Genomic DNA, 19,889 nt, shown 5'->3' with positions numbered 1-19,889 from the left:
TGGTTAACAATAACACCTACTAACACAGAAAGAAGATGGTATAAAATCCTAATTTTCGAACTAAAATTGTGCTCATAGAAGAAGTATTCTTTTAAAATAATACTATAGGTATAACAATTCATTTTAAATAAAGTCGGGCTGGATTGGTCAGATCTGGATTACATGTAGGCTGGAGGGTTGCATTCAAGCTAAAATCGGGACTAGAGTTCAGGTTTTAATTCAGTGGGGCCAAAATGTCATGAGCTCTTTTCTTGAGATTTCAGCCCAAATAAGTGGTAATCTCACCACAGCAACTCTTCTCAGGAGTTTTCCCATCATCTATGCTGAAAGCTCAGGAGAACAGCGGTCCTTGAGAGATTCTGGCCACATCTGAACTGAAATTGGAAACTAGGCTCCTTCCAGACATGGCACAGAACCAGAACTGTAAAGGCAGGTTCAGACCTCAATCAGGTTCTGAACTACCATAACATTCAAAGGGATTCAGATTCAAGGTTCCAGTTTGGGGCCACCTGTCACTTTAAAATATAAAATTCAAACACTCATTGATTTCAGTGGGACTAGGAATTCACCCTGAATCTCTAACTACTTCAATTTTATAAACCAGACTGTTAATTCTCAAAATCAATCCTTTAAATGCATCATCCTTTAAATCTGGAGTGCCCGCAATAGCTCTAACTTTGTGATTGCTCAAGCTTTCGAAAATGCAGCCCTCCATTTATTACATAAAGATGCTCACAGATGGGTCTCAAATGTTTCTTCCCTTTTTCTATATGCTGCATGTGTATTTTTTTCTGTTGTTGCTTTTGCAAGATGAGTCACAGATTTTATGTTTAATTTTTTGTATTAGTGTGTAGGTAGAGTTACAGTACATATGTTCAAATGAGCCTAGGCATTATTTCTTTATACACGGCACAGAGTTTATCCAGATCAGGAATGCACCAAATGTAAAATTTATATAGTGGCTTGTTTATTTTAGTGCCTGAGTACTTGTTGGCTGCATTTTTGTTTATGACAACTTAAACTACTTATGTTATTTTCTTGTACATGGTATTTTCATTTTGGGATCATAGCTGTTGTAGCACTGATATTACCCTTTTACTCTTGAAAGGGTGAGTGACTGGATTTATTTCCAGAATCCAATGTTTGCATGCATTGGGCTTGACTCAAATGGTTTCCACTAGCTTCTGCCAGCAGAAACCTGGGCTTCTGGCCCCAGTGGTGGAAAGTTAAGCCCAAGCTGGGGTGCATGGTATCAAAGCAATTCAAGGTGCTTGTGTGCCCCATTCTGCAGGGTTCTACTAGTGACTGGAGAATTGGGAGCCCTAGGGCCTCACGCTCCACTAAAGGTACCACCCACAGGGAACTGACTGGAGTATCTCTGGAGTCCCTGATTGAGCTGGGTGCAGTATTTAAGCTGGAGAGAGACATAGGAAATTATCTGTGCAACAAGTAGAACCTAGCTTGCTGCTGATACAGACTCTGCCATATGCAACCTGACTCCCTGCCTCATCCTGTTTCCTAACTTTGACCCATCCCAGTTCCTGCCCTCAGCCTTGTTCTGCCCCTGAACCCTGTCACCTTGGTGACTGACTGATCTGGTGCCAACCCTAGGCTAAGGCTCTTCGGCTTCCAACTCAGCGCTGATCCTTGGCTTTAGCTCCTATTTCCTGTCTGACCCCACCTCCAGCAGCTGACTCCTGACCTATCCATTCATTTCTGATTCCTAAACACCACAACAGGTCAGAAGTCCCAGTCACTAGTACCGGTCATCCACAGACCCTGATAGCCAGATGGCACATCAGAGAAAGTAGATGTTCCTGCTTCTCCACGTGGGCACCAATGATACTGCCAAGAATGACCTTGAGCGGATCACTGTGGACTACGTGGCTCTGGGAAGAAGGATAAAGGAGTTGGAGGCGCAAGTGGTGTTCTCGTCCATCCTCCCCGTGGAAGGAAAAGGCCTGGGTAGGGACCGTCGAATCGTGGAAGTCAACGAATGGCTATGCAGGTGGTGTCGGAGAGAAGGCTTTGGATTCTTTGACCATGGGATGGTGTTCCCTGAAGGAGGAGTGCTGGGCAGAGACGGGCTCCATCTTACGAAGAGAGGGAGGAGCATCTTTGCCAGCAGGCTGGCTAACCTAGTGAGGAGGGCTTTAAACTAGGTTCACCGGGGGAAGGAGACCAAAGCCCTGAGGTAAGTGGGAAAGCGGGATACCGGGAGTAAGCACAGGCAGGAATGTCTGTGAGGGGAGGACTCCTGCCTCATACTGGGAATGAGGGGCGATCAACAGGTTATCTCAAGTGCTTATATACAAATGCACAAAGCCTTGGAAACAAGCAGGGAGAACTGGAGGTCCTGGTGATGTCAAGGAACTATGACGTGATTGGAATAACAGAGACTTGGTGGGATAACTCACATGACTGGAGTACTGTTATGGATGGTTATAAACTGTTCAGGAAGGACAGGCTGGGCAGAAAAGGTGGGGGAGTAGCACTGTATGTAAGGGAGCAGTATGACTGCTCAGAGCTCCGGTACGAAACTGTAGAAAAACCTGAGTGTCTCTGGATTAAGTTTAGAAGTGTGTGCAACAAGAGTGATGTAGTGGTGGGAGTCTGCTATAGACCACCAGACCAGAGGGATGAGGTAGATGAGGCTTTCTTCCGGCAGCTCACGGAAGCTACTAGATCGCATGCCCTGATTCTCATGGGTGACTTTAATTTTCCTGATATCTGCTGGGAGAGCAATACAGCGGTGCATAGACAATCCAGGAAGTTTTTGGAAAACGTAGGGGACAATTTCCTGGCGCAAGTGCTAGAGGAGCCAACTAGGGGGGGCGCTTTTCTTGACCTGCTGCTCACAAACCGGGTAGAATTAGTGGGGGAAGCAAAAGTGGATGGGAATCTGGGAGGCAGTGACCATGAGTTGGTTGAGTTCAGGATCCTGACGCAGGGAAGAAAGGTAAGCAGCAGGATACGGACCCTGGACTTCAGGAAAGAAGACTTCGACTCCCTCAGGGAACGGATGGCCAGGATCCCCTGGGGGACTAACTTGAAGGGGAAAGGAGTCCAGGAGAGCTGGCTGTATTTCAAGGAATCCCTGTTGAGGTTACAGGGACAAACCATCCCGATGAGTCGAAAGAATAGTAAATATGGCAGGCGACCAGCTTGGCTTAATGGTGAAATCCTAGCGGATCTTAAACATAAAAAAGAAGCTTACAAGAAGTGGAAGGTTGGACATATGACCAGGGAAGAGTATAAAAATATTGCTCGGGCATGTAGGAATGATATCAGGAAGGCCAAATCGCACCTGGAGCTGCAGCTAGCAAGAGATGTCAAGAGTAACAAGAAGGGTTTCTTCGGGTATGTTGGCCACAAGAAGAAAGCCAAGGAAAGTGTGGGCCCCTTACTGAATGAGGGAGGCAACCTAGTGACAGAGGATGTGGAAAAAGCTAATGTACTCAATGCTTTTTTTGCCTCTGTCTTCACTAACAAGGTCAGCTCCCAGACTGCTGCGCTGGGCATCACAAAATGGGGAAGAGATAGCCAGCCCTCTGTGGAGATAGAGGTGGTTAGGGACTATTTAGAAAAGCTGGACATGCACAAGTCCATGGGGCCGGACAAGTTGCATCCAAGAGTGCTGAAGGAATTGGCGGCTGTGATTGTAGAGCCATTGGCCATTATCTTTGAAAACTCGTGGCGAACGGGGGAAGTCCCGGATGACTGGAAAAAGGCTAATGTAGTGCCAATCTTTAAAAAAGGGAAGAAGGAGGATCCAGGGAACTACAGGCCAGTCAGCCTCACCTCAGTCCCTGGAAAAATCAAGGAGCAGGTCCTCAAAGAATCAATCCTGAAGCACTTGCATGAGAGGAAAGTGATCAGGAACAGCCAGCATGGATTCACCAAGGGAAGGTCATGCCTGACTAATCTAATCGCCTTTTATGATGAGATTACTGGTTCTGTGGATGAAGGGAAAGCAGTGGATGTATTGTTTCTTGACTTTAGCAAAGCTTTTGACACGGTCTCCCACAGTATTCTTGTCAGCAAGTTAAGGAAGTATGGGCTGGATGAATGCACTATAAGGTGGGAAGAAAGCTGGCTAGATTGTCGGGCTCAACGGGTAGTGATCAATGGCTCCATGTCTAGTTGGCAGCCGGTATCAAGTGGAGTGCCCCAAGGGTCGGTCCTGGGGCCGGTTTTGTTCAATATCTTCATAAATGATCTGGAGGATGGTGTGGATTGCACTCTCAGCAAATTTGCGGATGATACTAAACTGGGAGGAGTGGTAGATACGCTGGAGGGGAGGGATAGGATACAGAAGGACCTAGACAAGTTGGAGGATTGGGCCAAAAGAAATCTGATGAGGTTCAATAAGGATAAGTGCAGGGTCCTGCACTTAGGATGGAAGAATCCAATGCACCGCTACAGACTAGGGACCGAATGGCTAGGCAGCAGTTCTGCGGAAAAGGACCTAGGGGTGACAGTGGACGAGAAGCTGGATATGAGTCAGCAGTGTGCCCTTGTTGCCAAGAAGGCCAATGGCATTTTGGGATGTATAAGTAGGGGCATAGCGAGCAGATCGAGGGACGTGATCATTCCCCTCTATTCAAGATTGGTGAGGCCTCATCTGGAGTACTGTGTCCAGTTTTGCACCCCACACTACAAGAAGGACGTGGATAAATTGGAGAGAGTCCAGCGAAGGGCAACAAAAATGATTAGGGGTCTGGAACACATGACTTATGAGGAGAGGCTGAGGGAGCTGCGATTGTTTAGCCTGCAGAAGAGAAGAATGAGGGGGGATTTGATAGCTGCTTTCAACTACCTGAAAGGGGGTTCCAAAGAGGATGGCTCTACACTTTTCTCAATGGTAGCAGATGACAGAACGAGGAGTAATGGTCTCAAGTTGCAGTGGGGGAGGTTTAGATTGGATATTAGGAAAAACTTTTTTACTAAGAGGGTGGTGAAACACTTGAATGCGTTACCTAGGGAGGTGGTAGAATCTCCTTCCTTAGAGGTTTTTAAGGTCAGGCTTGACAAAGCCCTGGCTGGGATGATTTAACTGGAAATTGGTCCTGCTTCGAGCAGGGGGTTGGACTAGATGACCTTCTGGGGTCCCTTCCAACCCTGATATTCTATGATTCTATGATTCTATGTGGTGGGTTGAGTATTGGGTGTAGCCAGTGCTCCCTGGAGATGTAGTGATTCACCATATCTCCTGTGTAGCCACCAATATCAGGCCTCTGATAGTCACACTTTACCGCTGCCCACTACTGAGGCTGGCAGCGATGCAAACACCGTCTGCACTTCATTGGGTAAAATTGCACTGCAAGCCTCACTGGTTAAGGGGTGCTTGTGTGAAAACAGTTGCCCCTTCCCCAGAATCAGTGGGGCTGAATCAAGTTCACAACAACAAAACATAAATGGGGATCTTTTTAAATAATAAAACTATATGCTTCTGTCTTAATTTTTTAACAACCTTCCCTCCTCTCTTGAATGGGATTACCTCAGTGTCAAATTACTCTGGGAGGTAAACCATGATAGGAATTCGCAAAAAGAAAAGGAGTACTTGTGGCACCTTAAAGACTAACCAATTTATTTGAGCATAAGCTTTCGTGAGTAACAGCTCACTTCATCGGATTAAATTGGTTAGTCTCTAAGGTGCCACAAGTACTCCTTTTCTTTTTGCGAATACAGACTAACACGGCTGTTACTCTGAAACATGATAGGAATTGAGTGCTTGTCATGAAACCAACCTATAACAATTTACAGTACATTTACACACAGGCTTTTATTCAGAGGGATCACAAAGTACTTTACTAACTACAAACCAAAGAAATGCAGCAACTTCTGGGAGAAATGTGACAGCTATTTAACAGCACAAAACAACATAACAAGACAATTTAGCACAACACAGGGATAATTTAGTTGGGGATTGGTCCTGCTTTGAGCAAGGGATTGGACTAGATGATCTCCTGAGGTCTCTTCCAACCCTAATCTTCTATAATTCTATGAAGTGTGCCATATACAATTGATTTTCATAAACACGTGCAAAAATGCATGCAAAATTTCCACATGCAATTATCGCAGTTATGACAACAGCATACCCACATGTCAACTCATATATGAATTTACTGAAACTGCTTACACAATTGTGGGAATTGCGCATGAAATATAATATACAAAATTGTGTGTGTAAGTAAGAAAATCTGGGCCTGACAGTGCAGAGGAAATACTGGTAGTAATTACTCAATTTGAAATTTGAAAAGGGCACAGGGGTTAGTGTCCTTGCTCTTGTGAAAAGTGCCATGGGATCTTTCATGACCACAAGTGCTCAAGAACTCAGTTTTATGCCTCATCTGAAAGGCAAAAGCACTAGCTAGTTTAGGATGGAGGGAATAGCTCAGTGGTTTGAGCATTGGCCTGCTAAACCCACGGTTGTGAATTCAGTCCTTGAGGGGGCCATTTAGGGATCTGGGGCAAAAAAAAAAGAATTGGGGATTGTGCCTGCTTTGAGCAGGAGGTTGGACTAGATGATCTCCTGAGGTCCCTTCCAACTCTGATATTCTATGATTCTATGATGAAAACAGATTAATTAGCCTAATAATTCACATAAAATATTCTCAAGCATAAATGGCATAAAATTCCACAATATAATGTCCGTTCAGGAAACGTAAATTCAAAACCTGATGGTGTCAATTAGGCAAAGAGTCAAATCTTTAACAGTGGGCAATAATACAGAATGGGAAGAAAATGATCCACCATTAGATTTCAAACAAGAATTAGAATTTATGAAACTTTACGTATTATTTGATTTGAAGAAATAAGAAAAGTAGTAAAACTAAATTACAGGCCAGACTCACGTTATTGCTGCAGGTTTTGTATCGAATATTCCGACCTTCACAATTCCTGAAAAACACAAGGGCTTTGACTAGAAGTAATAGTTAAAAAAATAGCATGTTTTACAACTAGTTATTCTCTTGAAAACTGGAATTTTATTACTACAGCCATTACATAATCTGTCCCCAAAATGCAAGGTTTAAACACAAACCTCCACCATAGGTTTTGGGAACTGAATAGGTTACATTGCTGTCCACCTTATGAAACACAGTTTGGCTTTTCCTGTTAGGTTTCATTTATATTGTGATCCTAACCCTTTGCAAAGTTTATGAAAGACAAATTTACATTCTGAGAAGATTTCACAGTGTACCCTACACCTGATTCTGAGCCTAACTCAATGGACTTTAACAGAATTTCTTCTGATGTATGTGGGGCAAGTCAGAGAGGAATCTACATTCTGCACGTAACTAATGTGTATTGATTTCATTTTGATCATTTTTGTTTTTGCAAAGAAACAGCCGCCTGCATTTCAACCCAAACTTCTTCCTTTTCTCTCCCATTTTTCTCCAGTGGTGTGCGCAATTCTCCTGACCCACAGCCAAATGAGCAGAATGCATTAGAAAAAATTCCTCTATACTCATACCAGTCTTATTTGAACTGAAACACTATAAAGGTAATGTGTGTATTTCTCCAATGACCATAAAATGAAATGCATGTAGCCTAGACAATTCAAGTCTTTTACAGTCTTCTGTTGGAAACTGAAATGGCACTGATTTAAAAAGGGAATTGTCATTTCATTCAAGCACTGTAACCTCTTTGTATTTATATATGTATCAGTGGAGGCTTACACACCACTGATTAAGGGCTAGGTTTGCCACCCTTACACAGAGCACTTAATTCATAAGCAGCCCCACTGGCTGGAACTTTTCATGGAATAAGGCACTACCCATCATGAGTACAGGTGATTGAATGTAGCCCTAAATCCTAAATTCTAATTTTAAATGACTTGATAAGCAATTAGTTAAAATTAACATTGTTTCTAAAACTTAGAATAGTTTTAGTGTTGATAAAGAACTGCTTTCCATGGAGAGAAAATGAGTGATATCCAGTAATTTGCATCTAGTGTACTGAATTTCCTTCTTTTTGTATTATTTCCATTTCAAAAAAATTAGAAAAATATCCAATAAAATTTATATGAAACTGAAAAAAATATTACTAGAAAAAGAATGGTCAGTGGAGGCTAGAGCAAGAGCAAAGCCAGCTGTGCTGAAGAGACAGCTCCCCTAGCTCAGGATAGCACTGCTTTGTTGCCTCCAAATCCCTACCTTGCACAGAGATGGTGTGTGTTAATTATGTTTACAGCATATAAAAATGTGAAAATGTTGTCTCACAATGTGTATTTCCTGGACATAACAATAATAAAAAAAATACACATAAAAAGCTTGGAAACTATAAATTTGTCAAGGTATAGAAAACATGTGTTTTTCCCACAGGGGAATATATTAAAAATATTAATGAAACCACACTGGAATTTATATTGCAACAATTTATTGCATTCATTTCACAGTTACTAACACATTGATAGAGTATTGTGGCTGTTTTCTGCAAATGTTAGTACATTCAAAGATCCCTGTGCAAAATGCACACTGGGAAACAGGAACTGTTTTAATAATGGTCAGCTTTAGCCATGTATTTCATATTGCTGGGACTTGACTGGCATATCACATTACAAGCCTTCATTAAGAGAAGTTGACTTTCTGGCTATCATACCATATATTGTGTAATCATAACAAAATGGGAATTTAAATACAATTGATAAAGGTTTTGAACAATGTAAATCAGCAGGAATTCAATAACAAAAGCAATTATGGACCGAATGGTGAAACCCTTAACCATGTCCGTAATCCTTTCTTATAGTAACAGACCCACTGGATTACTCTTGGGTGAAAGGACCACAGGGTCAGGACCTATATTAATCCATCTTTACACTTCTAGGAATATTGAATTTAAAGGGTTACAGTCAAATACTTTTGTACTGTTTGGTGGTTGGTTTGCTTTTCTGATTGTTTTGTTTTTACAGACTCTTCACTGAGGGCAGTTTCCTCCCAGGCCCAATCAAGGCTTGTTTGTGAGATTTGTGTGAGCTTTCTGGGCTGCAAGGTTATGGGTAAGTAGCCCTTCTCTCACAGATGTGGAATGCTATATTAGCAGGGCGGAAAAAATCAATTATTTTTTTAAAAATAAATGGATTTATTTACTTTAATTTAAATAAAAATTTAATTTAGTGCAGGTTTATTTAAAACAATAAACCTATTTAAAATTAGTGTTGAAATTGAAAACCTATGTCAAGGACTAATCTATTAAAATAATTTAAATTGAATAGTAAAATATTATTTAGCAGTACATGTTTGCTGCCAAGTTTTAAAGAAAGTCAAATCCCTGAATGGTGGAAGTCACTGACTTAAGCACTTGGCAACAGAATCTGTTGAAGAATTAAACCAGCTTTTGACAGCAGTTGACTCTTCTGCAGGTGCAGAGAGAATATTGTCTTCAGTTAATTCAACTAGTCCAGTTCAATGGCTGACTAATTCAAAGTTTAAAAAGCAATTGGGAGATGTCAAGGTAGGAAAGTTTGTTTTCTTCTTCTGATCTGTGGATAAAGGCAAGGTGTGAGAAGGCAAGATCTACTGGTTTTAGAATCTTTGAGGACATGGTGACCAGAAACAATCAGTTCAATTCATTATCTAGAGATACTTCCTTTGTTTAATGTATCAGTCTGTTTTAAAATTTAAAACATTTCAAAGTCCATTTTTTCTTATGTATCCAGCACTTTTAAGATAGCTTTAAAAACACATTAAAATGCTGGTTTTGTGCATTTATAATTGTATTCAAATTCCCATCCGAATGCAGCTTAACACAAATCACAAGGAAAAAATAATCATCCTCTAGTAAATAAGAAATGCATCATTCACCATTTTCTAATATAATAAAAATATAAAAATTAAGAATCTGAATAAATATAAGTTAAGTTAAATAATTGCTTAAATAAATACATATAAATATAGTGTATTCTTCTGGCTATCAAAATAAAGCCCCAAAATTTAGTGTAAAGGCTACATTTAGTTCCAAATGAATGTATTCTAATGGTTACCAACTGATGACAATCAACCTTTCTTTAGGAAAATTACTAAAAGATACAAATACAAAACACAATTAAAATAATCCACTTTAATGAAGGTTTCCTGCTTTCAGATTTAAATCATGCTTAAAATCAGCAATTTAAATTGCTTTGATTTAAATCAATCCACCCTGCTTACTACACATTCTACAGATACCCCTTCGTCATGCAGTCTGATCACACAATGTTAAACTCAGGGGAAGATATCCAGGTACTACTGGGGACAGACTGTTCACTAGCAGTCTGATCTAGGAAAAAATTAAATGCACTGTGTATCTGAAGTCTTTGTTCTCTATACTTCCTTTACAAAGTATAGCTAGAGAGAGAGAGATCTGAGGCCACAGTGATGAAGAGTTCCTGTTTAGTCCACCATTGCTCATCCAGGGATAGGCACAGGAGAAACTACAGTTGTTAGTATGGGATAGATGGACTGAAACCCCCTAGAACTGCATGGGAGGGCAGGGAGAATTTGAAGCCCATCACCGCTACTAAATGGGACAAAGCCCCCGCAGGCCATTACCCATCTCCAGTGACTGGGGATGGGAAAGCCACAGGAGACAGCTGCTTATGGGAGTTACTCCAGCCTATAAGACTATTGTAACTTCTGAGATCTTCATGGCCCCAGCAGGGCAAAGAGGACAGGAGCCACAAGGGAGAGAAGCAACATGATACATCTCCTGTATGTGGAATGAGTTGTTTTTTATAAGAAGGTGGTCACGGGCGATCTTCCCCTTATACACTGGGCTAAAGTACACAGCTAGTTTGACATAGACTTGCATATCCCTTTTTATACTGGAGGGGGCTTTTCTGCTGTGCTGAATAGGGATGCTTTCCTGAATCAGGGCCTTAAATAGCAAGAATGACACACTTAATGTTATAGAAAAACATTGAGTCATTCTTGTCATTTAAGGCCCCAACTCAAGAAAGCCTCCCTGTTCAGCACAGCAGTTAACCATGTACTTACATTTTTTTCCTGAATTGGGGCCTAATTATTTATCTGACTACTCCTAGAGAGTTATAAAAAACACTAGATTTCACACACACGCACAGTCATTGGTTCACAAAGAGAATACAACAATACTTCCCAACATAGTATGGGAGGAGAGGAAATCACACCATAGTTGATGAGGAGTAAAACCATAGCTGTAGGTATGTGGCTAACCTGCCATTTAAACATCTCCTTAGAGAATATGATGCTCCCCCTCCACAAGTCCGCGAGCAATCGCTCCATGCTCCCCACGCATCCCAGGCCCCTTCTTTATCTTCATCAGAACGTGCAATTCTGGAGGTCTGTAAATGCGGGGGGGAAAAAGAAAGTAACTGAATTTGCTTGGAGTATTTTACATTCTTTTGCTGATTATTTACCTTTGGAAGATTACTGCTCTGGTACATGGCAACAAGATTCATATTCAAAGATTTAATGTTTCAGATTAAGTTAATATTTTAATGAAAAAGATGTGATAGTTACAATGAGAAAAGAAACAGACTACTTGAACATGAGGTTTCCTCAGTACCAGGCCCATTGTTTTACAGCTATTGGTTTGTGCTGTCCAACGCCACACTGAAGTCTGTTATCCACTTCCCCCTTTATTACATGCTTCAGAATGTAGCTCTCAAGAGAGCACAAAGAAAGTGTGCATAGTTTTTCTGTGCCATCTTACTATTTCCTACATTTCCTGTAGTACTAATAGGGATGGAAGGATTAGATTTTTATCAGTAAATGTTGGTAAACATCAATGTCACTGTACACACACAAACCAATGACAAAATTTCCATCCATAATAATAAAAATGTACAGATAGCAAAGAAAAATGCTGCTTGAGTTTAATTTAAAGATACTTACTTTGTATATTTTGACAGATGATGTGAACAATTTGTATTTTAATGCGTTATAAAGCTTTAACTTATTGAATCTCAACATCTGTCGTTAAATAGTTATTGGTCTGACAAACTCCCCGTTATCTGAGCTCCTCCCATAATATCCCACAACTATGTACATTATTTATTTATTTAAATCTAAAAATTTGCTTAAAACAAAAATATATATTTTCCGTCAAAATTTAAAAAAATTGTATTCTGCCAACCCTAGGTATCAGGCAGTTATATTCCCATACTCAAATGCCAGAATGGGGATGTGGTGGTGTCATGGTTACAGGGCAGGCTGTGCTTTAGACACCTTTCAGTCCCTCTAAAGTGCACCCTTCAGATGACAAGCCTGGCTCATTGCATATCTCCCAAAGAGTGGGACCCCACAATTCAGCCACTCTTGGACTGGATCTCTGGCAGCCCCCTGTATTTAAAAACGGAGAAGTCTGGATGTCCAGCAAACTGTTTCCAGGAAAGAAAGGGAAGACTTGAGAGGCAGGTTGGGTCCTGTGATTAAGGCACTGAACTGGGACTAGCAAAGCTGGGTCTAAGTCCTGGCTTTGATATATACTTGCGTTCACTTATGTTCTGTGCCTCAGTTCCCGCTCTGTAAACTGGAGATAATACTTCCTTTGTCCCACCCATTACCTGTCCCGTAAAATCTTTGGGGGTTTATGTTCTGTGCCTCAGTTCCCGCTCTGTAAACTGGAGATAATACTTCCTTTGTCCCACCCATTACCTGTCCCGTAAAATCTTTGGGGGCAGGGACTGTCCCTGACTAAGTTATAAGCATAAAAATTAGCCCTTTACTCAGCTGGGGCCTCTGGGAGCTACTGTAATACAACTAGAATAGTAATAAATTATTATAAATAACATATGATAACAATAAATGCAACTAACAACAATAATAAGCGTCAGTAAAAGGAAAGTAGTCCAATGTAAAAAAGCTGCCATATCCATTAACACAGCAGCCTGAATAGTTTCTTTAACTAGAGACAAGGTGCTAAGAAGACTCTGAAGGAATTATGGAAGATGATATAAAGTACAAAGAAAAAGCCAGTAATCCTAGTTTATCATTCAAAATTTTAAGCAGAGTCTTTTTTCTTCCCCCATAATATTAATATTAAATGCCCCCAAGATGGAGTTGCTGCGAAGTGAATTTAAAACATAATTCACAGTTTTTCATAATCTGAAATTTTGCAGATGAGCACATTATATTTTGTCCTAGCAGGGTACACAAATGATAATCCCTGCACAGGAAATGTACTTCCCAGTACTACAGACTGTCAAGAAATCTATCAGTCTGCACATTAGACCATTTGGCATGAGAAGGATCTTAAACTGTTTTCATTGGCAAAACAACAGTATTTTGACTTTTGCATAAGTTATTGTATGCATTCCAATTTGGTTACTTTTAACAATTTCTCTTAGATACAATTAAAAACACATCATATTATCCATACTCATTTCCTATACAAACAAAGACACCTCAAGAACTGCTGATTATTCACAGTTCTCACTGAGGTCACAGGGATCTGCAGAGGCTCAGCACCTATCAGGATCAGGGCCACTGTGAATAGTTCCATGGTTTTATTGAAAATGAGCACGACACATCAAAGACCGAGTAGCTTTTTATCATTCAGAAGAGTGTTGAAATATATGGATGCATTTCTGTTACTGTGGTGTGGCAGGACAAGGGCAGGCTCTGCTGTGGGATACTTTTCCAAAGGAAATCAGGCAGAGTGAGATTCTGATAATTTTCAGGTCCATCTCTTTCATAAGTGCTATGCAAGACCCATCTCTTTCATAAGTGCTATGACCAACCCCCAAATGAGAAAACGGGACAGAGAGAAGTAGAAGGTAAGAAGAAACAATACCAAAAGCAAAATAAAATGCATATCTAGACCTAGGGCAGCCTGTGAAAGAATTGCCTTTTTGATCACACTGCGTTCTATCAAACTGTTGTATGAGCTTAGACACCACTGTGTTTCTCTCTAGACATCTTTTTGAGGTACTTATGTGGTCACCATTACCATACCATCAGGACGTCTCATGAGCATTTGAAAATTACACCCCCCAAGCAATCTTGGAGGTGAATCAAGTCTTGAGTTTTACAACCAAATTCTGGTTGCAGTGAAGTCACTTGGAATTATTCTAGTAACTTTTAAAAAAGGACCAAGACTAAAGACCTAAGAAGTAATTTTAAAGCTATTTGAAAATTGAACCACTTAATTAGGGAGCCTGAGGCTCCTCCAACAGACTTCAACAGAAGCAGAGTAGACTTCCCCCAACAAACTTTGATTTCTTTGAAAAATGAATAAAATTATGTTCCTCCCTATTCCCTGCTTTATAAAACACACTGCCTTTCCATTTCGCAGAATTATCCAAAATCCCCAACAAGCAATATTTTGGAATGTGGCAATTCCTTAATCCAAGCAGGCCCCAGTTAAAATGTAATATAATCAGAATTAAGGGCTAACCATATCCTGTTTAAAAGAATTGTGGTTCTGTTCATTATTCTGAATCTATATCCAGTCTGTGCTTCATGATGAAAGAATGGGAAAATCAAGTAGCAATTTTCTCAAGCATTCCCCTCTGTTTTCAGTACAATTCTTTAATGGCTGTTCTATTTACATCCTACTTTTACCCTTCAATGTTTGAAATTTCTAAAAAACTTTTCCCTGGGGGAAAAAAAAAAGACACACTGTGCAGATCTTCTGTAACCAAGAGACAAACGATGACAAATCCATGATTGCTAGTGCATTTACATGATGGAACTGCTATCCTAAGAAAATCAGAATTTTTATAAGCAAACTACACTCTATGAGGAACAGCAGCCATCAATTACACATGGAATGAGAACATCACAATCAGGTGATTTCTGTGTTCCACAAAGCTAATGCTTAGTTATCACCTACTGTAAACTCATAATGTAAATATGCTACTAGTATCACTAAAGAATGAAAGATATATTGTGGATAAAATGAAATAAAAGAAATAGCTTCCCTAAGATGATACAGAATCATGAATCAACATCTACCTCAGTACAATCATAGATTGACCGAACACAAAAAATATTCATCAAAGCTTTATTGAAATGATTATATATACAGTCAGTTATCTCAACAGCAGATCATTTCAACCAATCAACCCATAGCAAACCCACTTATGTAATTAAGAACCTTAAATCTCTGTACTAGAAATTAAGAACCTGATTCAGTGGTCTACGAAGTCAGTGGAGATACTCCCATTGATATCAATGGGCATAGAATTAGGCCTCATATAGCTAAACAGGAGCATACAACCTCATGTAAGAATGGTGCATCCTATCAAAAGGTGCTGCAGAATCCTAACCAATCACTCATCCTCTCTCTCTCTCTCTCTCTCACAAACACACAAACAGTCTCCAGTAAGAGGATGAATATATTGCCAGTAAACACCATGAGACAAATTAGAAACTACACGAACCTCTGCTCCAGTTTAGAAGAGTCTTTAAAATAGACAAAAATATTTACCTTGATCTCAGCTGTATGAATAAAGCCAGGCAATTTCAAGAAATTAGGCCATGACTTAACACCCAAACTAATGAACATGTAACCATCTGTTTGCTCCACATATCAAACAAAATTTCCTGGATCCTTACCTAGTCCATTTACACAGCACTGCTGAGATCAATGGGATACTAGGGAAAGTTCTCTGCAGAGCCACAAGAGTACTTCTTAAGTTTATTCAACTATTTTTAAGTTTGTCTGAAACTAGATGGTTCTGAGAATGGACCATTTACCTCTACGTAAATAGTTTACGTTTAAACCAGGTCACTAGTGACCAAAAGCTGTTACCAATTGATGATCGGTGGCTTACTATATGGGAAATGTGTTGGTTGTCACTGTCCTGTTCCTTGAGGATACTTTTAAATAGGCAAATAGACAGACAGACCTGGGCTGGGATGCTTACACTGCTGCTGTCAATTTTATACTTGTTCTAGGGATACACAAAGGACTCCTTTTTTCACTTCTGTCAACATGGCACTTTGTGCTAGCATTAAACTTATTTAAAAAATAAGCAATATCATTGTTGGATCACCTGATTCAACCTGCTGGGGATAAACCTCACTGAGCAGTAGCCTTAAAAGTTTGCATTAATTATTTCTATGGCCATCTCCTTTCTTCGCCTCATTTACCAATCCAGATGTCAAAATGGATTATCATCCTGCTACTGACAAAATTTAAAGTAATCCTGTAATGCAGAATATAAGTAAATGTCTAGTCTGTTACATTTAGCCAACACTGTTACTTTACCTCTGCCTCACTGATCTTTTTCTCTCACTGCTATTGTAAGGAGTGACTGTTGAACCAAGCAGCATTCTAGATATCCAAAGAGCAAAAATTTAATAACCTTGCCTTACACCAATAAAGTTAAGAACAATTCAGACAATTCTTTAGAAACTTCAATAAAGGCAGTCAGATCTACTGTAATAGAAGCATTCCCAATTTTAAAGTATATTCCTAGCCACAGATGGGTAAGTAGGTTTCAGAAAAATAAAAGAACAAATCTCTTGTCACCAAATTTATTATATAAAACATGAACTAAGCAATCTCCATTTGAGCAATAATAAACTGCAGAACTTGGTCTAAACATTTAAATTAGCAGCTTCCTTACCTTCTTGCTCCCAAAGGTTAAAATTTAAGAAACACTTACTATAAACTTTAAAAATACACTCAGGCCATCTTACTGTTCCAGAAATGATAGAGCCTTGCTCTGCCAAGATCCCCTAGGAATTTTAGAATCTGCATTGGGTTTACTTTCACATCAGAAGCAAGGCCAGTATTGAAATGCCTGACACAGACAACTGAACCAACTGACTTCAGATATGGATAGAGAGCTCTTTAATACTACTGGGAATCATGTCATAATGGGAGACTAACTTCTCAAATATAGATTGGAGAATAAATGCTACTAATACTGGTAAGGCCCAGTTATCCCTGAATGTGATAGATAATAGTTTTCTTAATCAAATCATCACTGACACGATGCAATTTTAGACTTGGTTTTGGTGAGTAGTGAAGACATAATACTCAGTCTTGTCTAGAGTGCAAGGGACTGGACTAGACCACCTTCCAGTCCTACACTTCTATGATGCTATGATATCATAGAAGGGCTAGTCATAAGAAATAAACTTGGATCAAGTGATCATGAGTTGATTCACTTTAAATTAAATGGAACGATAACCAAAACCAGACTGACAACTATGGTTTGTGATTGGGAAAAAGACTTTGGGAAATTACGGGAATTACTTAAAGAAGTCAACTGGACTGAAAGGCTCCAGGATTTAAATGTGGAGGAGGCTTGGAGTTTCTTTAAATCAACTATGAAACAAACCCAAAAACTATCTGCATCTTGAGCAAGAGGAAACAACTTGTTGGGAAAGACGCAACTGGATGAATAAGCATATCAAAAAGATTATTAGGAGTAAGCAGAGATTCTACAGGAAGTGGAAAAGGGGACTGATCAGCAAAGAAAGCTACATTTTGGAGGTTAGAAAATACAAGAATAAAGTGAAAATTGCTAAGAGTCCAGCTGAATTAGCTCTTACCAAGGAAATTAAAAATAAATAACAGAGGGGTTTTAGTTATATAAATAAAAGGAGAATAAGGAAGGATGAGGTTGGGCTGCTATGCTGGGGAGGAGATTAAAGTTAATCTAGATATGGCCCCAAAACTCAATGAATACTTTGCCTTGGATTTCAATAAGGATGATAATATGGAACACGGGTATGAAGCCAGAATGGATGATGGAAATGAGTATACAAATATGGAAATTACCACATGAGATGTGGAAGCAAAACTTTCAGAGCTTAATGCATTCAAATCAGGGGACTGGGTAATTTGCATCCCAGACAGGGCTGGCTGTAGGCACCAGCAAAACAAGCGGGTGCTTGGGAAGGCACATTTCTAGGGGCGGCATTCCGGCGCCGGCCATGCTATCCCTAGAAATGTGCCCCCGCCACTCCAGCTCGCCTCTGCCTGCTCCCCTGAGCGCACCACCACCGCTCCGCTTCTCCCCACTCCCTCCCAGGCTTGCCGCGCATGAAACAGCTGTTTCGGGGGAGGCGGCGATGGTGGAGCGGAAGCGAGCTGGGACAGGGAGTGGTTCCTCTACCCCCCCCCGTTACTTCCTGCGCTCCCCCCACCCTTGCTCACCTCCACTCTGCCTGCTCCCCTGAATCCTCCCTCGCCTGAGAGGGAGGGGGGAGAAGCAGAGCGGCGGCGTGTTCAGAGGAGCAGGTGGACCAGAGGTGAGCTAGGGCGGGAGTTGCAGGGTGGGAGCCGCAAGAAGCAATGGGGGGAGGGAGAAATGCAGCACACCGGGGAGAGGAGGCGGAGCCGGGGATTTGGGAAAGGGTTTGGGAAGGGGCGGAGTTGGGGGGGCACGGAAAAAAAGCAGGGGCGGTCAAAAAATTTTTGCTTGGGGCAGCAAAAATCCTAGAGCCAGCCCTGATCCCAGAATACTGGAGAAATGACACATGAGATTGCTAGTCCAGTAGCAAGGATTTCTAATAAATCTACCTATTTGGTGGTAATACCAACTGGAGAATAGCTAACATTGTACTTATATTTAAGAAAGGGGAAAAAATGTGACTGAGGCAATGACAGACCTGTTAGTCTGACCTCAGTAGTATGCAAAGAAAAAATAATGAAGATAAACTGAAAAGGGGATGTAAAGCAATATGGGTTTTCCAAAAGGTACATCGTGCAAGACTAATCTGATTTCCTTCTTTGAGAAAATAACTAGATTTTTTAGGTGACAGGAATGCAGTACATCTAATATACTTGGACTTCAGTAAAGCATCTGACTTGGTACCACATGGGAAATTCTTACATGTAGAAGATGTACAAAAACTGTAAGGTGGATAAGGAACTGGCTAAAGGGGAGAGGGCAATGGGTTGCATTGACAGGTGAATTACTGGGGTGGAGGGAGGTTTCCAGAGGAGTTCCTCAAGGATCAGTCTTAGTATCAATCTGATCCAATATTGTTATGAATGACCTGGGCACAAAAAGCAGAAGTGTGCTAATGAAATTTGCTGATGATGCAAAGTTGGGGGGCATCATCACTGCATGGTAGAATTGGCATATTATACAGGAAGAGCTAGATGACACTGAAGTCAGAGGTAACAGATATGGAATGAAATTCAGTAGCACAGAGTGCAGGGTCATGCACTTATGGTCTAATAATAAGAATCTCTGCTACAAGCTGGGGGCTCCTCAGCTAGAAACAACAGAGGAGGAGACAGCTGTGTGTGTTGGTCCATCAAAGTATGACATTCAGCCACCAATGTGATGAGGCTGCAAAAAAGGCAAATGCAATCCCAGGATGTACCAGGTAAGGCATCTCCAGTAGACATAGAGCAGTATTAATGCCATTGCACAAGGCACTGGTAAGACCTCATTTAGAATACTGTGTACAATTCTGATCAAGCATGTTCAAGAAAGATTAATTCAAACAAACAGGTCCAGAGAAGAGCAACTAGGATGATCAGGGGAATGGAGGGCCTATCTTACGAGAGGAGACTGGAAGACCTTGACTTATTAAGCCTAGCAAAAAGAAGGCTGAGGGGAATATGATTGTGCTTTGTAAACACATTACGAGTGGAGGGGTAAAACCAGGGAGAGGGAAGAGCTATTTAAGCTAAAAGACAATGTTGGCACCAGAACAAATGAGTATAAACTAGTCCTGACCAAATTCAGGCTGAAAATTAAAAGATTTCTAACTATCAGAGGAGTAAAAAGAAAAGGAGTACTTGTGGCACCTTAGAGACTAACCAATTTATTTGAGCATGAGCTTTCGTGAGCTACAGCTCACTTCATCGGATGCATACCGTGGAAACTGCAGCAGACATTATACACACAGAGATCATGAAACAATACCTCCTCCCACCCCACTGTCCTGCTGGTAATAGCTTATCTAAAGTGATCATCAAGTTGGGCCATTTCCAGCACAAATCCAGGTTTT

The 19,889-nt window shown here is 40.6% G+C and overlaps 1 protein-coding gene across 5 annotated transcripts in view; it reads right to left on the bottom strand.

The window, feature by feature from the left end:
• ADAMTSL3 (ADAMTS like 3) overlaps window positions 1–19,889 on the bottom strand; it is a 279,327-nt gene that overhangs the window by 139,670 nt on the left and 119,768 nt on the right. For all 5 annotated transcript variants that reach the window (XM_073304072.2, XM_073304073.2, XM_073304071.2 and 2 more), the window contains exons 4-5: window positions 11,175–11,302; window positions 6,858–6,903 (exon numbers count right to left, since the gene is read on the bottom strand). In XM_073304072.2, coding sequence (XP_073160173.1) covers window positions 6,858–6,903; window positions 11,175–11,302 — 174 coding nt within the window. The remainder of the gene's footprint in view (window positions 1–6,857; window positions 6,904–11,174; window positions 11,303–19,889) is intronic.

Source organism: Lepidochelys kempii, chromosome 10, assembly GCF_965140285.1.
Source record: "Lepidochelys kempii isolate rLepKem1 chromosome 10, rLepKem1.hap1, whole genome shotgun sequence".
Classification (NCBI taxonomy): Eukaryota; Metazoa; Chordata; order Testudines; family Cheloniidae; genus Lepidochelys; species Lepidochelys kempii.
Note: the sequence above shows the minus strand (reverse complement) of the source record. Positions and strands in the feature narration are given on the sequence as shown.